Below are 16,101 nucleotides of genomic sequence, written 5' to 3'. Positions count from 1 at the left end.
TCTTATCTTCCTCCCCCATCCCCCCATTTCCCTCCCCCACCCCCCCATTTCCCTCCCCCACCCCCCCATTTCCCTCCCCCACCCCCCCCATTTCCCTCCCCCCATCCCGTTATTTCCCCTCCCCATCCCTCCTCCCCTCCCTCCCCGCGACTCCCCACCTCCCCTCCCCACCTCATTACCATCCCCACCCCACCGCCGGGTGACATCAAACCCCCCCCCCACGCCCCCCCAAGTCCCTCTTCACGCCATGGCCACCCGAGTCCCCGACGTCCGTCCGTCCTGACCCCGGGGATGGCGGGTCCCCCGGTGCCCCCCAGGCCGCCCGGGTGGCTTTTGGTGGCGCTCAGCCTCTCGCTGGCGTCGCGCCCGTCGGCGGGCACAGGCAAGAAGGCGGTACACGTCGGGGCGCTCTTCCCCATGAGTGGGGGGTGGCCGGGGGGCCAGGCCTGCCTCCCCGCCGTCCGCATGGCCCTGGAGGACGTCAACAGCCGGAGGGACATCCTGCCCGATTATGAGTTGCGGCTCATCCATCATGATAGTAAAGTGAGGGAGGGGCGAGGGGGGAGGGGGTTGGGGAGGGGGAAACGCCGAGGGGTGGTGGGGAGGGGGCAGGGGGATGGCGGGGGGGGGGGTGGGATGGGGTAGGGGGATGGTGATGGGGGCTGGGATGGGGTAGGGGGACACGGAGAGGTGGTGGGGAGGGGGCAGGGGGATGGCGGGGGGGGTGGGATGGGGTAGGGGGATGGTGATGGGGGCTGGGATGGGGTAGGGGGACACGGAGAGGTGGTGGGGAGGGGGCAGGGGGATGCGTTGGGGGGCTGGGATGGGGTAGGGGGACACCGAGGGGTGGTGGGGATGATGATGGTTGGTGGGGAGGGGGCGGGGGGATGTGGTAGGGGGCTGGGATGGAGTAGGGGGTCACGGAGAGGTGGTGGGGAGGGGGCAGGGGGATGCGGTGGGGGGCTGGGATGGGGTAGGGGGTCACCGAGGGGTGACATGGATGGGGTAGGGAGATGGTGAGAGGTAGCAGGGATGGGGCAGGGGGGCAGTTATGGGTTGGGGGGTAATGATGGGGGGGTGGGATGGGGCGGGGAGGCAGTTATGGGTCGGGGGCTAATGATGGGGGGGTGGGATGGGGCGGGGGGGTGGGGGGGGTGACATGGATGGAGCAGGGATGTGGTGACGAGTGGTGGGGGGCACCCAAGGGCTGGGGGGGGACGGGGCGGGGGGACACAGCCCGGTGAGGGGTGGCAGGGATATAGGGTAGGGATATAGGGCAGGGTGGCAGGGATGGGGCAGGGATATAGGGTAGGGATATAGGGCAGGGTGGCAGGGATATAGGGCAGGGATGGGGCAGAGATAGAGGGTAGGGGTATAGGGCCAGGTGGCAGAAATGGGGCAGGGATATAGGGCAAGGTTATAGGGCAGGGTGACAGGGATATGGGGCAGAGATATAGGGTAGGGGTATAGGTCAGTGTGGCAAGGATGGGGCAGGGGTATAGGGCAAGGATATAGGGCAGGGTGGCAGGGATATAGGGCTAGGATATAGGGCAGGGATGCGGCAGAGATATAGGGTAGGGGTATAGGGCAGGGTGGCAAGGATGGGGCAGGGATATAGGGTAGGGATATAGGGCAGGGTGGCAGGGATATAGGGCAAGGATATAGGGCAGGGTGACAGGGATATAGGGCAGGGATGGGGCAGAGATATAGGGTAGGGGTATAGGGCAGGGTGGCATGGATGGGGCGGGGATATAGGGCAGGGTGCTGGCTATATAGGGCAGTGGGTCCGAGGGGAGGGCTGGTATATAGGGCAGGGACACGGGCGGGGGGGGCAGGGATGGAGGAGATATATGGGGCAGGGTGGCAGGGTTTGGCAGGTATATAGGGCAGGGGCAGAGGGGTTAAGGCAAGGAGGGGGCAAATATATAGGGCAGGGGGGCTGAAGTAGAGGCCGGGAGACATCGTGGGTATATAGGGCACCGTGGGTATATAGGGCACTGGTGGGGGGCAGGGGATGTGCTGGGGGGGGGGCGGGGGGCTGGTGACGCAGAGCCTAGCAGGGTGCTGAGGGTTTGGGGGCTGTGGGGCAGAGCTGTGGGGCACGGAGGACATGTTTGGGGGGGGGCACAGGGCTGTGTTGGGGTGCAGCATGCGTCTGGGGTGGGATGTTGGGGGGGCAGAGGGAGATGGGGGGTTTGGGAGAGGCTGTGGGGTGCGGGTGGGGGGCGGGAATTGGGGTGTGCTGGGGGGTGCTGGGGGGGGGCACTGCGGGGGGGGGTGGAGGTTATGGGGCCAGGGCAGGGGGCGTGGGGAGGATGAGGATGGCAGAGGCGGTGTGGGCAGCTCAAGGTGAAGGCAGGGGCAGGCGTGGGGGGGGGGGCTTTGCGAGGCAGGGGCTTTTGGGGGGCGGGCGGGGAGGGGACGCAGGCATCCGGCCTTGGTATGTGGGTCGGGGGGGGGGGGGGACGACCCTGCCCTTGCCCCCCCCGCCCCCAATTCTGCACCCTACCCTGCACGCGCCCAGGTCCTCCCTGTGCCCGTCTGTCCGTCCTGCGCCTCCCTCTGTCTGTCCTCTTCCTCCTTCCACCCTCTGCCCCCACCATCCATCACCCCCCCATCCATCACCCCCCCCACCTCATGCCCCCCCCCCAAAACCCCCCCCCCCAACCCCCTGTCCCGTACCCCACCAAGCGCCGCTCCCACACCCCTGTCTGTCCATCCCCTACCCCGGCGTCCGTCTGTCCCATTCCCCCTCTGCGCCCCCCCCACCCCCACCCCCTCCTCCATCCCCCCCCCCCCCCCCCCTTTATTGGTACTGCCTGGTTGCCACGGCAACGGATGCTGCTGGGTCTGCCACTGGGTTGCCACGGCAACGGTGCCCGGCTCCTTTTCCGGACCATCGTGCCCTGAATTATTCATAGACCCCCCCCAAAGAAAGAGCAGGGCATGGAGGGGGGTGGGGCACCACACCCCCCCACCCCCCAAGTGCCCTGGACGCTTGATGGGTCAAACCATGATGTCCAGGTCCCCTTGCGGGGGGTGTCTTTGGGAGCTGGGGTACAGCCGGTGGGTTATACTGGGAGATGGTGGGGTGGGGGTGGTGGTGGGGGGCCGGTAGCCACCCCACACCTTGTTGCCAACCCCCCCTGTGGGTGTTTTTGTGTGTCCCCCCCCCACAGTGTGACCCCGGCCAGGCCACCAAGTACCTCTACGAGCTCCTCTACAACGACCCCATCAAGATCATCCTCATGCCCGGCTGTAGCAGCGTCTCCACGCTGGTGGCCGAGGCCGCCCGGATGTGGAACCTCATCGTGGTGAGGAACCACCTCCTCGTCCCCAGGGATGTCCCCAAGGTCACGGGGGTCCTGGTGGGGCGGGGGGGGACACACACGATGGGGACACGCAGGAGCTGGGGGGTGGGGTGGGGGTGTGTGGGAATCCCCCCCCTCTTCACCCCGATTCCCGCCCCGACCACGCCGATGGGGCACGTCGGGTGGGCTGGAGACCAGAGTGGGGGTGGAAGTGGCACGGCTGTGCTTGGAGAGCTGTTGCCTGTTGGGGTGTACCGGGATGGGGCGCTGGGTTGTGTCGCGGCGTCCGGGAGGGGGGTTTGTTGTGGGGCGGTACGTGCCTGGAGGCAGCGGCGTCTGTGGCGAAACGGCGGTGGTGGGGAGGAGCGGATGGCTGTAGCTACGGTTGTTGCTGGGGGTGCGGCTGTTGCTGCTGGTTGCGGCTGTGTCCTGCCACGGCTGTGGGCAAACACCGCTGTCGCTGCGCGGGCAGCTTTTGCTACGTGTCTGGCTGTTGCTTTCAGGTTGTTGCTACACGTGTGGGTGTTGCTGCCTGTGCGGTTGTTGCTATGTGTGCGGCTGTTGCTTCCAGGTTGGTGCTACGTGTCTGGTTGTTGGCACACGTGTGGTTGTTCTGTATGCAGGTGTTGCTTTCAGGTTGTTGTTCTGTATGCAGGTGTTGCTTTCAGGTTGTTGTTATGTGTCCGGTTGTTGGCACGCCTGTGGCAGTTGCTACACATGCGGCTGTTGCTACACGTGCAGCCGTTGCTACGTGTCTGGCTGTTGCTTTCAGGTTGTTGCTACACGTGTGGGTGTTGCTGCCTGTGCGGTTGTTGCTATGTGTGCGGCTGTTGCTTCCAGGTTGGTGCTACGTGTCTGGTTGTTGGCACACGTGTGGTTGTTGCTGCGTGTGCGGCTGTTGCTTTCAGGTTGTTGTTACGTGTCCGGTTGTTGGCACGCCTGTGGCAGTTGCTACACGTGCGGCTGTTGCTAAACGCGAGGCTGTTGCTACACGTGAGGCTGTTGCTTTCAGGTTCTTGCTACACGTGCGGCTGTTGCTACGTGTGTAGTTGTTGCTTTCAGGTTGTTGCTGCTTGCGTGACTGTTGCTTTCGAGTCACTGCTACGTGTGCAGCTGTTAATGCGTGTGGTTGTTGCTTTCAGGTTGTTGCTACTTGTGTGACCTGCCTTCCAGTCCTCGCCATGTGCGTGGTTGTTGCTTTCAGGTTGTTGTTACCTGTGTGGTTGTCACGCTCAGGTTGTTGATACCTTTGTGGCTGCTGCTACAGCTTGTAGCTGCGTCTAGACGGTTGTTGCCCGGCGTACGGGTGTTCCGACACACGCTGGTGTCGCAGCACGCCCAGCTGTAGCTACGCGCGGGGCTGTCGCCGGTGGTCTGCGGCTGTACCCACGCCCGCTGCGACGCCTGCCCCCCAAGCGCCCTCACGGCCGCCCGCAGTCCGCTCAGGCAGTCGCCACGGGGCTACAGGCGGCCGTAGTGGTGTTGGGGGTGGGGAGGGGGGTGTGTGACGACTGTTGGGCGCTGACCGCTCCCTTCCCCCTCCCTCCAAACCCTACAGCTCTCCTATGGGTCCAGCTCCCCCGCCCTCTCCAACCGCCAGCGCTTCCCCACCTTCTTCCGCACCCACCCCTCGGCCACCCTGCACAACCCCACCCGCGTCCAGCTCTTCAAGAAGTGGGGCTGGACCAAGATCGCCACCATCCAACAGACCACGGAGGTCTTCACCTCGGTACGCACGCCGGCAGCCTCCCACCCCCGCCCTGCCTGCTGCTGCCTCCCTCCCCACACCCCCAAAACTCTGCCCCACAACCTCTCGCCCACCCCCACCCCCACCATCCTTGACCCGGGGACGTCCGGGTCCAAGCTCAACCCCTTCCCATGGTCACGCCAACGCCCACCCCCGCCCAGCAACCCACCTTCCAACCCCTGCTTGGTGCTCCTCGACCCCACCATCCTCCCCGGACTCACTCTGCGCTCTCTTTCCCCTCCGCCCACCCCGCCCCCCGCCTGCCCCTCCTGCCTGACCCCCCCCGCCCCTCCCGCCCCACCCGCCACCAGACCCTTGATGACCTGGACCAGCGGGTGAAGGAAGCCGGTTTGGAGATCACCTTCCGCCAGAGCTTCTTCTCCGACCCGGCCGCGCCCGTGCGCAACCTCAAGGTGAGGCCGCCTCGCCCCGGGTCCCCGTCCCCACCACGCCGTCCCCTCCACGGCACCCACGACCATCATGGGGGGTGGGTGGGGTGGGGGGTGGAGCCGTGTCGTGCACCCCAAAGGGAGCAGAGACACCCCAAGATGCCCAAGGCCAAGGTCAACTGGATGAGGGTGAACGGGACCAAGGTCAACTGGATGAGGGTCAACGGGGCCGAGGTCAACTGGATGAGGGTCAACGGGGCCGAGGTCAACTGGGTGAGGGTGAACAGGGCCGAGGTCAACTGGGTGAGGGTGAACGGGGCCGAGGTCAACTGGGTGAGGGTGAACGGGGCCAAGGTCAACTGGATGAGGGTGAACGGGACCGAGGTCAACTGGATGAGGGTGAACGGGGCCGAGGTCAACTGGATGAGGGTTAACAAGGCCCAGTGTTGGGTCCTGCCCTTGGGTCACACCAACCCCAGGCAACGCTCCAGCCTTGGGGCAGAGGGGCTGGGAAGCTGCGTGGTGGAGAAGGCCCTGGGAGTGTTGGTCAAGAGCCGGCTGGGCATGAGCCAGCAGTGCCCGGGTGGCCAAGGAGGCCACCAGCCCCCGGGCTTGTGTCAGCCCTGGTGTGGCCAGCAGGGGCCGGGCAGGGATGGGGCCCCTGTGCTCGGCCCTGGGGAGGCCCCACCTCTAGTGCTGGGCTCAGGTTTGGGCCCCTCGGGACAAGAAGGCCCTTGAGGGGCTGGAGCGTGTCCAGAGAAGGGCAGCGGGGCTGGGGCAGGGTCTGGAGCACAAGTGTGCTGGGGGGCGGCTGAGGGGGCTGGGGGGGTTTAGCCTGGAGAAGAGGGGGCTGAGGGGAGCCCTTCTCGCTCTCTGCAGCTGCCTGAGAGGGGCTGGAGTGAGGGGGGGGCTGGTCTCTGCTCCCAGGTCACCAGTGACAGGACGAGAGGGAACGGCCTCAGGCTGCGCCAGGGGAGGTTTGGGTTGGAGATTGGGAACAATTTCTTCACCAAAAGTGTTGTCAGGCCCTGGCAGAGGCTGCCCCGAGAGGTGGGGGAGTCACCGTCCCTGGGGGGGGGGTTCAAACACCGCGCAGACGCGGCCCTCGACATGGTTTAGGAGCCCTGGTAGCGTTGGGTTGACGGTTGGACTCGATGACCCCAGAGGTCTTTTCCAACCGTAACGATTCGGTGATTCTGTGCCCGTGATCTGGCCGTGCAATGCCGAGGTTCTGGTCCTCCTCAGCACCCCCATGCAAAGCTATGCAAATGAGGATAGGTGGGGTTGACCCCCTAGGAGAGAAGGGGAGCAGAAGTCCCCCACCCCAGGGTGACTTGTCCCCCTGCAGCGCCAAGACGCCCGTATCATCGTGGGGCTCTTCTACGAGACGGAGGCGCGTAAGGTCTTCTGCGAGGTGAGGGGTCGGAAGTGGGGCAGGGACACACTTGGTGGGGGGTACACGGTGGGGGGTGGGACGGTGGGTGGCACGCAGTAGAGAAGGGTGGGCGGACATCGGGTGGCCGTAGGGCAGTGGGGAGATGGATGGTGGGATGGAGCGAGGGGTGGTGGGGCGCGTGGGTCAGCGGGCAGAAAGACGGTAGGGTGGACGGGTGGAAGTGTGGGTAGATGTGAGTGTGATAGGACCGATGGGTGGGTGGGCGGGCGGGATGGTGGGAAGGGAAATGGTTGAGTGGAGGCACAGGGTGAAGAGTGGATGGACAGAGGTCCAACTGGACGGACAGGATGGGGAGAAGGGTGCTAGGTGAGTGACGTGTGATTGGATGGGGTGAAGGGTGATGGACGGAGGGATGGTGGGGAAGATGGGCTGAAGGGTAAGGCCACTGCCCCTTGGCCCACACAGGTCTACAAGGAGAAGCTGTACGGCAAGAAGTACGTCTGGTTCCTCATTGGCTGGTACGCCGACAACTGGTTCCGCATCAAGGATCCGGCCATCAACTGCACCGAGGCGGAGATGGCCGAGGCTGTAGAAGGACACGTCACCACCGAGATCGTCATGCTCAACCCTGAGAACACCCGCAGCATCTCCAACATGGTATGAGGAGGACGGGGAGGGGACACCTGGCATTCCCAGGGGGTCCAATCCCACCCACCACATCACCACCATCTTGTTCCCCACCCCAGACGTCCCAGGAGTTCATTGAGAAGCTGCAGAAGCGGCTGGGTAAGAACCCTGAGGAGACGGGTGGCTTCCAGGAGGCTCCACTGGCCTACGATGCCATCTGGGCGCTGGCCCTGGCCCTCAACAAGACCTCAGCGGAGCTGGTCAAGAAGGGGTTGCGCCTGGAGGACTTCAACTACAACAACAAGAACATCACCGATGAGATCTACCGGGCCCTCAACTCTTCCGCCTTCGAGGGCGTCTCGGTGCGTTCCCCACCCATGGACCCCTGCCAGACCCCGCTCCCGGCGTGTCTTCTTCTCCCCAACAAGGTCTCCCACATCCCAAACTCCTCCACCTTCAAGGTGGAGTGCCTTGAAGGCATCCATCAAGGGTAACCTCTTGAGCCACACCAAAACTCCCAGGCAAAACGTTCTCCCACCACCCCTCTAGTGACATGGTCCTGCCACCTGACAGGTCCCCAACACCCGTCTCCATTCCGCCCCGCAGGGACACGTCGTCTTCGACGCCAGCGGCTCCCGCATGGCCTGGACGCTCATTGAGCAGCTGCAAGGTGAGCGAGCACAGGCAGCAGCCGTATCAGGGTGACGCTGTCACCGCGTTGCACGTGGTGACCACCACCGGGCATCCCGCAACACCCCTTCACGCACAACAGCCGCAGCTCGGCGTTGCGGCCACGTTGCCTGCACGACAAGAGCGCACAACCGCTCCAAGACACACTCCAACAAGTCCCACCACTGCACAGCCTCTCAGAGGGTGGCAACACACATGGGACAACCTCCTTCTCCGCACCCTTTTTGGCCACGTGTCCGGCAGGATGTGTGTCCTCACCAACACACAGCTGCTCTTGGATGTGACAGAGGGAGGTCCAGAGGTGGAGGAGGTTTGGGGGACAAGGAAGGAGCTTGGGACAAGAAAGTCATCCAGCGTGGTCAGCATGGATTCACCAAGTCATGCTTGGCCAGCTTGACCACCTTCTACTGGCTTGGTAGACGAGGGGAGCGCAGTGGACGTTGTCCACCTTAGCTTCAGGAAAGGTTTCACACACTGTTGTCTCCCAGAAGATCTTCATAGAGACGATGGTGAAGTCTGGACTGGATGAGGAGACAGTGGGATGGACTGAAAACGGGCTGAACGGCCAGGTCCGGTGGGTGGGGTTCAGTGGCAGAAGGTCCAGTTGGAGGCCAGTCATCAGCAGGGCACCCCAGGGGTCAATGCGGGGTCCAGTCCTGTTCAACATCTTCATCAATGGCCTGGATGATCAGGCAGAGAGTACCCTCAGCCACTCTGCTGATGACACCAAGCTGCAAAGAGCAGCTGAGATGCCAGAAGGTTGAAGAACCTTCTAGAAGAACCTCAAAAGATTGGAGAAATGGCCTGAGAGGAACCTCGCGAGGCTCAACAAGGGGGAAACGCTCCAGGCACAACCCCAGGCACCAGGACAGGCTGGGGGTCGACCAGCTTTGCAGAGAAGGCTCTGGGGGTCCTGGTGGACACCAAGTTGACTGTGAGGCAGGACCTGGAGATATGGGGCCAGTACTGGGGTCCCCCAGTACAAGGGAGCTACTGAAGAGCATCCAGTGAAGGGCCACGATGATGATGAAGGCACTGGAGTGCAGGAGGCTCCAGCTGAACATCAGGAACCACTTTTTCAGGGTGCAGGTGACCAAGCAGTGGCAGGAGGTGGTCAGAGAATGGGTGGAGCTGCCATCCTTGGAGGCATCCAAACACCGCATGGCCATGGTCATGGACAACAGGCTCTGGGTGGTCCTGCTTGCGCATGGGGTTGCACCAGATGACCCTCCCAGAGGTCCCTTCCAACCCCCAACCAGTCTGTGATCCCATGGGGGTGCACACAACCGCCGGGGGGGGTGTCGTGCCTTCATCCCTCCCACCTGACCCATCTGCGTTGCCCTTGCAGGAGGCGTCTACAAGAAGATCGGCTACTACGACAGCACCAAGGACAACCTGTCCTGGTACAACAACGACAAGTGGATTGGTGAGCAGCACTGCCTGCGGGCTGTCAGCCTGGGGCGGGGGGGTGTCGCTGCCATGGGGAAGGGGTGGGAAGACCCCCCCTGTACCCCCTCATTTTGCCATGGACTCTGCAGGAGGTGCCCCGCCAGCCGACTACACCAAGGTCATCACCACCTTCCGATTCCTGTCCCAGAAGCTCTTCATCTCCGTCTCGGTGTTGGCCTCGTTGGGCATCCTCCTGGCCATCATCTGCCTGGCCTTCAACATCTACAACGGGCACGTCCGGTCAGTGATCCTCCCCGTTTTCCTAGTGTTTGGGGCAATATCACACCTTTCCTCTTCCATATCTGCTAAAAAACCCCCTGCAGCACGTGGTTAGCAACACCCAGAGGGGGAAAAAAAGGGATCATGTGCTCCCGTGTCCTCCTACGGAGGATGACAGTGACAAAACGTTGTTGTTGTTGGTATCCCAGTTGCCTGTCTCGCTGCGTAGGAGCTCTGGGTGACATCAAGGGTCTGGTTGTAGCACGTGGTTTCCTGTTATCTCGCTTCGTGTCCCCGTTTCTCGCATCCCGTTGGGTCAGCTGAGCGTCACGCCCCGCCGAGGGCTGAGCGCCGCGGCCGGGTGACGCGCCGTCTTCTCAACACCCCCCCCCCCCACCCCAGGTACATCCAGAACTCACAGCCGTACCTGAACAACATGACGGCTGTGGGCTGCACGCTGGCGCTCGCTGCCGTCTTCCCCCTGGGACTCGACGGGTACCACATCGGGCCGGGGCTTTTCCCTTTCGTCTGTCAGGTATGGGGCTGGTGGGTGGTTGGGGGGTACAGGCGGAGTGAGAACAACCAGGAGGTGGGACAGCCGGAGGAGGAACAGCTGGAGATACAGCCACGGGATGGGGACAGTCAGAGGAGGAAGAGCTGGAGATACAGCCACGGGATGGGGACAGTCAGAGGAGGAACAGTTGGAGATACAGCCATGGGATGGGGACAGTCAGAGGAGGAACAGTTGGCGATACAGCCATGGGACGGGGACAGTCGGAGGAAGAACAGTTGGAGATACAGCCACGGGATGGGGACAGTCAGAGGAGGAACAGTTGGAGATACAGCCACGGGATGGGGACAGCCAGAGGAGGAACAGTTGGAGATACAGCCACGGGATGGGGACAGTCAGAGGAGGAACAGTTGGAGATACAGCCATGGGATGGGGACAGTCAGAGGAGGAACAGTTGGCGATACAGCCATGGGACGGGGACAGTCGGAGGAAGAACAGTTGGAGATACAGCCATGGGATGGGGACAGTCGGAGGAGGAACAGTTGGAGATACAGCCACGGGATGGGGACAGCCAGAGGAGGAACAGTTGGAGATACAGCCATGGGATGGGGACAGTCGGAGGAGGAACAGTTGGAGATACAGCCATGGGATGGGAACAGTCAGAGGAGGAACAGTTGGAGATACAGCCATGGGATGGGGACAGTCGGAGGAGGAACAGTTGGAGATACAGCCATGGGATGGGAACAGTCAGAGGAGGAACAGTTGGAGATACAGCCACGGGATGGGGACAGTCAGAGGAGGAACAGTTGGAGATACAGCCATGGGATGGGGACAGTCAGAGGAGGAACAGTTGGAGATACAGCCATGGGACGGGGACAGTCAGAGGAGGAACAGTTGGAGATACAGCCACGGGATGGGGACAGTCAGAGGAGGAACAGTTGGAGATACAGCCATGGGACGGGGACAGTCAGAGGAGGAACAGTCAGGAGTAGAGCTGTGGACCTCCAAAGGAGTTGGTCAAGGGAGCGGGGTACGCTCCATGGGGGTGTAGCAGAGGTGGGTACAGCTGGTCAGGGAGGTACAACCGGCTCTTCCCACCCTACGTGCCCTCCCCAGGCCCGATTGTGGCTCCTTGGGCTGGGGTTCAGCCTGGCGTACGGCAGCATGTTCACCAAGATCTGGTGGGTCCACACTGTCTTCACCAAGAAGGAGGAGAAGAAGGAGAAGAGGAAGGTGAGGTGTGACCCGGTGGAGTGCGGGGGTACTCGGGGAGGGGCACAGGGGGGCTCGGTGACACCGTTGTTGTTCTCACACCCAGACCCTGGAGCCTTGGAAGCTGTATGCCACCGTGGGGCTGCTTGTGGGGCTGGACGTGGTCACGCTGATCATCTGGCAAATCGTGGACCCCCTGCACCGCACCATCGAGGTTGGGCAACGCTGGGGGGCTGTTCTTGACGTTGGGGAGATGCTTGAGGTGTCGGGGTGCTGCTGGGGGCGATGCCTGAGGTGTTGGGGTGCCGCTGGGGGGATGCTCATGATGTGAGGGGGGTGGTCAAGGTGCCAGGGGGGATGGTCACGGTGTTGGGGCACTGCTGGGGGGATGCTCTTGACCTTGGAGGGGGGATGCTCAAGGTGTTGGGTGCTGCTGGGGAGACGCTCTTGGCACTGGGGAAGTGCTCAAGGTGTTGGGGTGCTGTTGGGAGGGGTGCTCTTGTCGTCGGGGGAGGGGGATGCTTGAGTTGGGGGGATGCTGGAGGGACGCTCACGGCATCAGGGCCTTGGGGGGGGTCCCGCAGCAAAGGCTTCACCCCCTCAGGGCACCCCATATTCCCTCACACCCCGTCTCCCACCCCATCACCCCCAGGAGTTCACCAAGGAGGAGCCCAAGACGGACACGGACGTCTCCATCCTGCCCCAGCTGGAGCACTGCAGCTCCACCAAGATGAACACGTGGCTCGGTGGGCATGGGGGGCTGGGGGGAGGCGGGAGTGGGGCAGGACTGGGGGCTACAGGCAGGACTGGTGGGGTACAGGCAGGACTCGGGGGTTACAGGAAAGGTTGGGGGGTTACAAGCAGGGTTGGGGGCACAGGCACGTTGTAGAGAGTCAAGGGGAGAGACCAAAGCACCCATGGGGGCTGGGGAGGGTCCTTGTTAGACCACCCATGGCTCCCCCCAACCATGGTGGCCAGGTGGGGGGCCCTTGTTTGACCACCCATGGCTCCACCCCATCCATTGGGGCCAGGTGTGTGGGGTCTCTGACCACCCATGGCTCCCCCCACCCATTGGGGCCAGGTGTGTGTGGTCTCTGACCACCCATGGCTCCACCCCACCCATTGGGGCCAGGTGTGTGGGGTCTCTGACCACCCATGGCTCCCCCCACCCATTGGGGCCAGGTGTGTGGGGTCTCTGACCACCCATGGCTCCCCCCACCCATTGGGGCCAGGTGGGGGGTCCTTGTTTGACCACCCGTAGCTCCCCCCATCCATTGGGGCCAGGTGGGGGGTCCTTGTTTGACCACCCGTAGCTCCCCCCATCCATTGGGGCCAGGTGGGGGGCCCTTGTTTGACCACCCATGGCTCCCCCCCACCCATTGGGGCCAGGTGTGTGGGGTCTCTGACCACCCATGGCTCCCCCCACCCATTTGGGGCCAGGTGTGTGGGGCCTCTGACCACCCATGGCTCCCCCCACCCATTGGGGCCAGGTGGGGGGTCCTTGTTTGACCACCCATGGCTCCCCCCACCCATTGGGGCCAGGTGGGGGGTCCTTGTTTGACCACCCATGGCTCCCCCCCACCCATGGGGGCCAGGTGTGTGGGGTCTCTGACCACCCATGGCTCCCCCCCACCCATGGGGGCCAGGTGAGGAGGGAGGTCCCTGTTTGACCCCCCCTGGTTCCCTCCCCAGGGATATTTTACGGTTTCAAGGGGTTGCTGCTGCTGCTGGGCATCTTCCTGGCGTACGAGACCAAAAGCGTGTCCACGGAGAAGATCAATGACCACCGAGCGGTGGGCATGGCCATCTACAACGTGGCGGTAAGCTGGAGTGGCTGTACCCCCCCTGCGCCCATCTTCACCCCACATCCCATACAATGTCACCCCCCACCCCCAAAAAATAATGTCCCCTTCCTCCCCACAGGTCCTCTGCCTCATCACGGCGCCCGTCACCATGATCCTCAGCAGCCAACAGGACGCGGCCTTTGCCTTCGCCTCGTTGGCCGTCGTCTTCTCCTCCTACATCACCTTGGTCGTCCTCTTCGTCCCCAAGGTGCCGGTGGGGTCTGGCTGTTTCCTCTGGGGTGGGGAAGAACAGTCGTCCTACAGCCTCCCTTTTGTAGGGTCAAGGTGTCGCCTCCGCAGACGCGGAGGTGTCTTCTCCAGTAGGGTCACGGGGTTGGTGACAGGCGGCGGGGGACGCGGGGGACGGTTGGGTGCGGGTGTTGCCTTGAGCAGGGGGCGGTGGGGTGACAGCTCTGGCAACCGGGGGGCTGTTGCAGATGCGACGCCTTATCACCCGAGGCGAGTGGCAGTCGGAGCAGCAGGACACCATGAAGACGGGCTCGTCCACCAACAACAACGAGGAGGAGAAATCCCGGCTGTTGGAGAAGGAGAACCGGGAGCTGGAGAAAATCATCGCCGAGGTGGGGGGGGGAACCCCAAAACACGTTCTTTTTTTTGGGGGGGGGGGGGGGGGGGCTGGAAACCCCACAGCAGCAGGGTGTAGCTCCAGGGTTGTAGCTTCAAGGTGTTGCTACGTGCGCTAAGAGGGGGGTAGATCAACTCCGAGGCACCAACAGCTCAACGAGGGGGTGTGTGTGATGTGGGAGGGGGGGGGTCTCAACGCCGGTAAGGGGTACCGGGGTGCTGACACACCCCCTCGCCAATTTGTCACCCGGCAGAAGGAGGAACGTGTGTCGGAGCTCCGCCAGCAGCTCCAGGACCGCCAGCAGCTCCGGTCCCGCCGACGGTCGTCCAACCCTTCCCGCGAGGCTGACAACCATTTCTCCCCGGGGCTGAGCGCCGCCCCGGCCGCCCCCGCCCCCTTCTACCAGCCCAACCTCCCCCTCGTCCGCTGCCTCGTCTCCGAACAAGCCGACAAGCTCGGCCGGGCCAACTGCGACGGCAGCCGCGTCCATCTCCTCTATAAGTGACGCCCCCCCCCGGGGGGCGTGGCTAAGAGCAGAGGGGCGTGGCTATTTGCTGAGGGGTGGAGCTAAGCGGGGTGGGGGTCAGTGGGTGGGGCTAGGCAGGGAGGGCAGAGCCTCTGCCTTATTATTATTTTTTTTTAATGCATCTCTTCGTCTTAACCTGGGGGGACCACGGCTCTGGCCACGTCCCCCCCTCCTGGGGCTCCCGGTGTCACCCGCCCTCTGACTGTTGTCAGGCGGAAAACTATGGGGTGGGTGGGGGGAGAAGGGTGGTTCTTAATTAAGGGGTGGGGGAGGGGCAGACTGAGTGAGGGCTGAGTTAACAACGTGGAAAGCCCACCCCAACCTCCCCTACAGCCGTCCCACCGCCCCTACAGCCATCCCGTCTCCCTCCCCGCTCCAGCTGTAGCACACAGTCGGACAGTCCTGCTGACCTGTCCTCCTCCACGCTGTCCCTGCTACACCCACGCCACACCCCCTCCGTCACCCCGCGCTGTTGCGCACAACCGGAGCTCGGCTCCCGGTGTAGCAAACAACCACCCTGTTAATCCTCTGTAACGGTGGTGGCGTAGCCCGGTGTTGGTACAGGCAACGTGGGGACGCGGGTTCAGGCCCAGGGACGCAGGCAGTTGTGTCGCAAGCAGCGATTCCTGTAGTTTCGTGTTAGGCTGTAGTGTACAACTGAGTCTAATTAAGTCTAGTCAGACTGTAGTGCACAACTTGTACGTACAATCAAATCGTATTGCACATTGGGGTTGGTTACTGTAACGCACGGTCCGGCTGTAGCCGACGGCGGGTTTGGGATCAGTTGTTGGCGCAACCAGATCCATTATTTTTTTTAACGCTGTATTGTCCGACTGTAGCTCACAACCGGCCGCGGTGAGGCGTGAGCACAGGCAGAGAGTCTGTGGCTGGGGCTGTACGTTCAAGCGCAGCGTTAGGCCGGGTCCTGTGCGCGCAGACTGTTGTACCCGGGGTCTGGTTTCTCGTATGTACAGTCGCACTTTAGTGGACAACCGGACCCTGCTTCTTCTCACGTGTCTCTTGTGGTGTTTAACCATGAAATGGGAACTACACCGTACCCCCAACCACTGGGGCTTGGGGTCCCTCCCCAGGGGTACCCCGGTACAGCCGGAGAGCTGTAGGCCAAGCTCATGGTTGTCCTCTGACAGTTAGGCCCAGCTTTGGGGTGTAGGGGGGTGTCAGTAAGTCCAAGGAAAGGATCCGGCTGTTCCTGGGTCTGATTGTCCCTGGGTCTGATTGTTCCCGGGTCCAGGCTGATCCTAGATCCAGTCAGTCCAGTACCAGGTACAACCACCCTGGCTGCTTCAGCGTGACGGTGTTCACAGCCGCACCCAGCAGCACAACCCACATGCCCTTGCTTTGACATCAACCCCCCCCCTGCCCCCAAGAATCCAGGTGGGGGGTGCCAGTACCAGGTCCAACCCCACACCCACACCCCCAAAACACACACCAGCACCGAACACCGCCCCTACACCGTGCCACCAGTACCGGGGACGGCGCTGATAGGGGTTGGGGAAGGTGGTGGCCATGCCAGGCACCGTGGGAGGGTGGAAAGGGGAGGGGGGTGTGTGTGTGTGTGTGTGTGGAATTAGAC

The 16,101-nt window shown here is 63.1% G+C and overlaps 1 protein-coding gene across 1 annotated transcript; it reads left to right on the top strand.

The window, feature by feature from the left end:
* The first annotated feature begins 229 nt into the window (after positions 1-229).
* On the top strand, positions 230-15,519 carry GABBR1 (gamma-aminobutyric acid type B receptor subunit 1). Its single transcript, XM_064473918.1, has 18 exons — positions 230-543; positions 3,180-3,314; positions 4,870-5,040; positions 5,370-5,471; positions 6,796-6,861; positions 7,309-7,500; positions 7,590-7,832; positions 8,077-8,140; positions 9,509-9,586; positions 9,699-9,849; positions 10,231-10,363; positions 11,456-11,572; positions 11,658-11,765; positions 12,204-12,297; positions 13,244-13,371; positions 13,475-13,603; positions 13,833-13,976; positions 14,235-15,519. The coding sequence occupies exons 1-18, from the start codon at positions 292-294 to the stop codon at positions 14,484-14,486; spliced, it is 2,559 nt and encodes an 852-aa protein (XP_064329988.1). The 5' UTR covers positions 230-291; the 3' UTR covers positions 14,487-15,519.
* The last annotated feature ends 582 nt before the right edge of the window (positions 15,520-16,101 follow it).

The sequence above is a fragment of the Phalacrocorax carbo genome, chromosome 26 (genome assembly GCF_963921805.1).
Source record: "Phalacrocorax carbo chromosome 26, bPhaCar2.1, whole genome shotgun sequence".
NCBI classification, from domain to species: Eukaryota; Metazoa; Chordata; class Aves; order Suliformes; family Phalacrocoracidae; genus Phalacrocorax; species Phalacrocorax carbo.
Note: the sequence above shows the minus strand (reverse complement) of the source record. Positions and strands in the feature narration are given on the sequence as shown.

Excerpts from the sequence above, each read along its gene's own strand:
- GABBR1 (XM_064473918.1), top strand. The coding sequence starts at position 292 with ATGGCGGGTCCCCCGGTGCCCCCCAGGCCGCCCGGGTGGCTTTTGGTG. Across the intron at positions 544-3,179 it reads TCATCCATCATGATAGTAAA|TGTGACCCCGGCCAGGCCAC; the intron begins GTGAGGGAGGGG and ends CCCCCCCCACAG. Across the intron at positions 6,862-7,308 it reads CGCGTAAGGTCTTCTGCGAG|GTCTACAAGGAGAAGCTGTA; the intron begins GTGAGGGGTCGG and ends TGGCCCACACAG.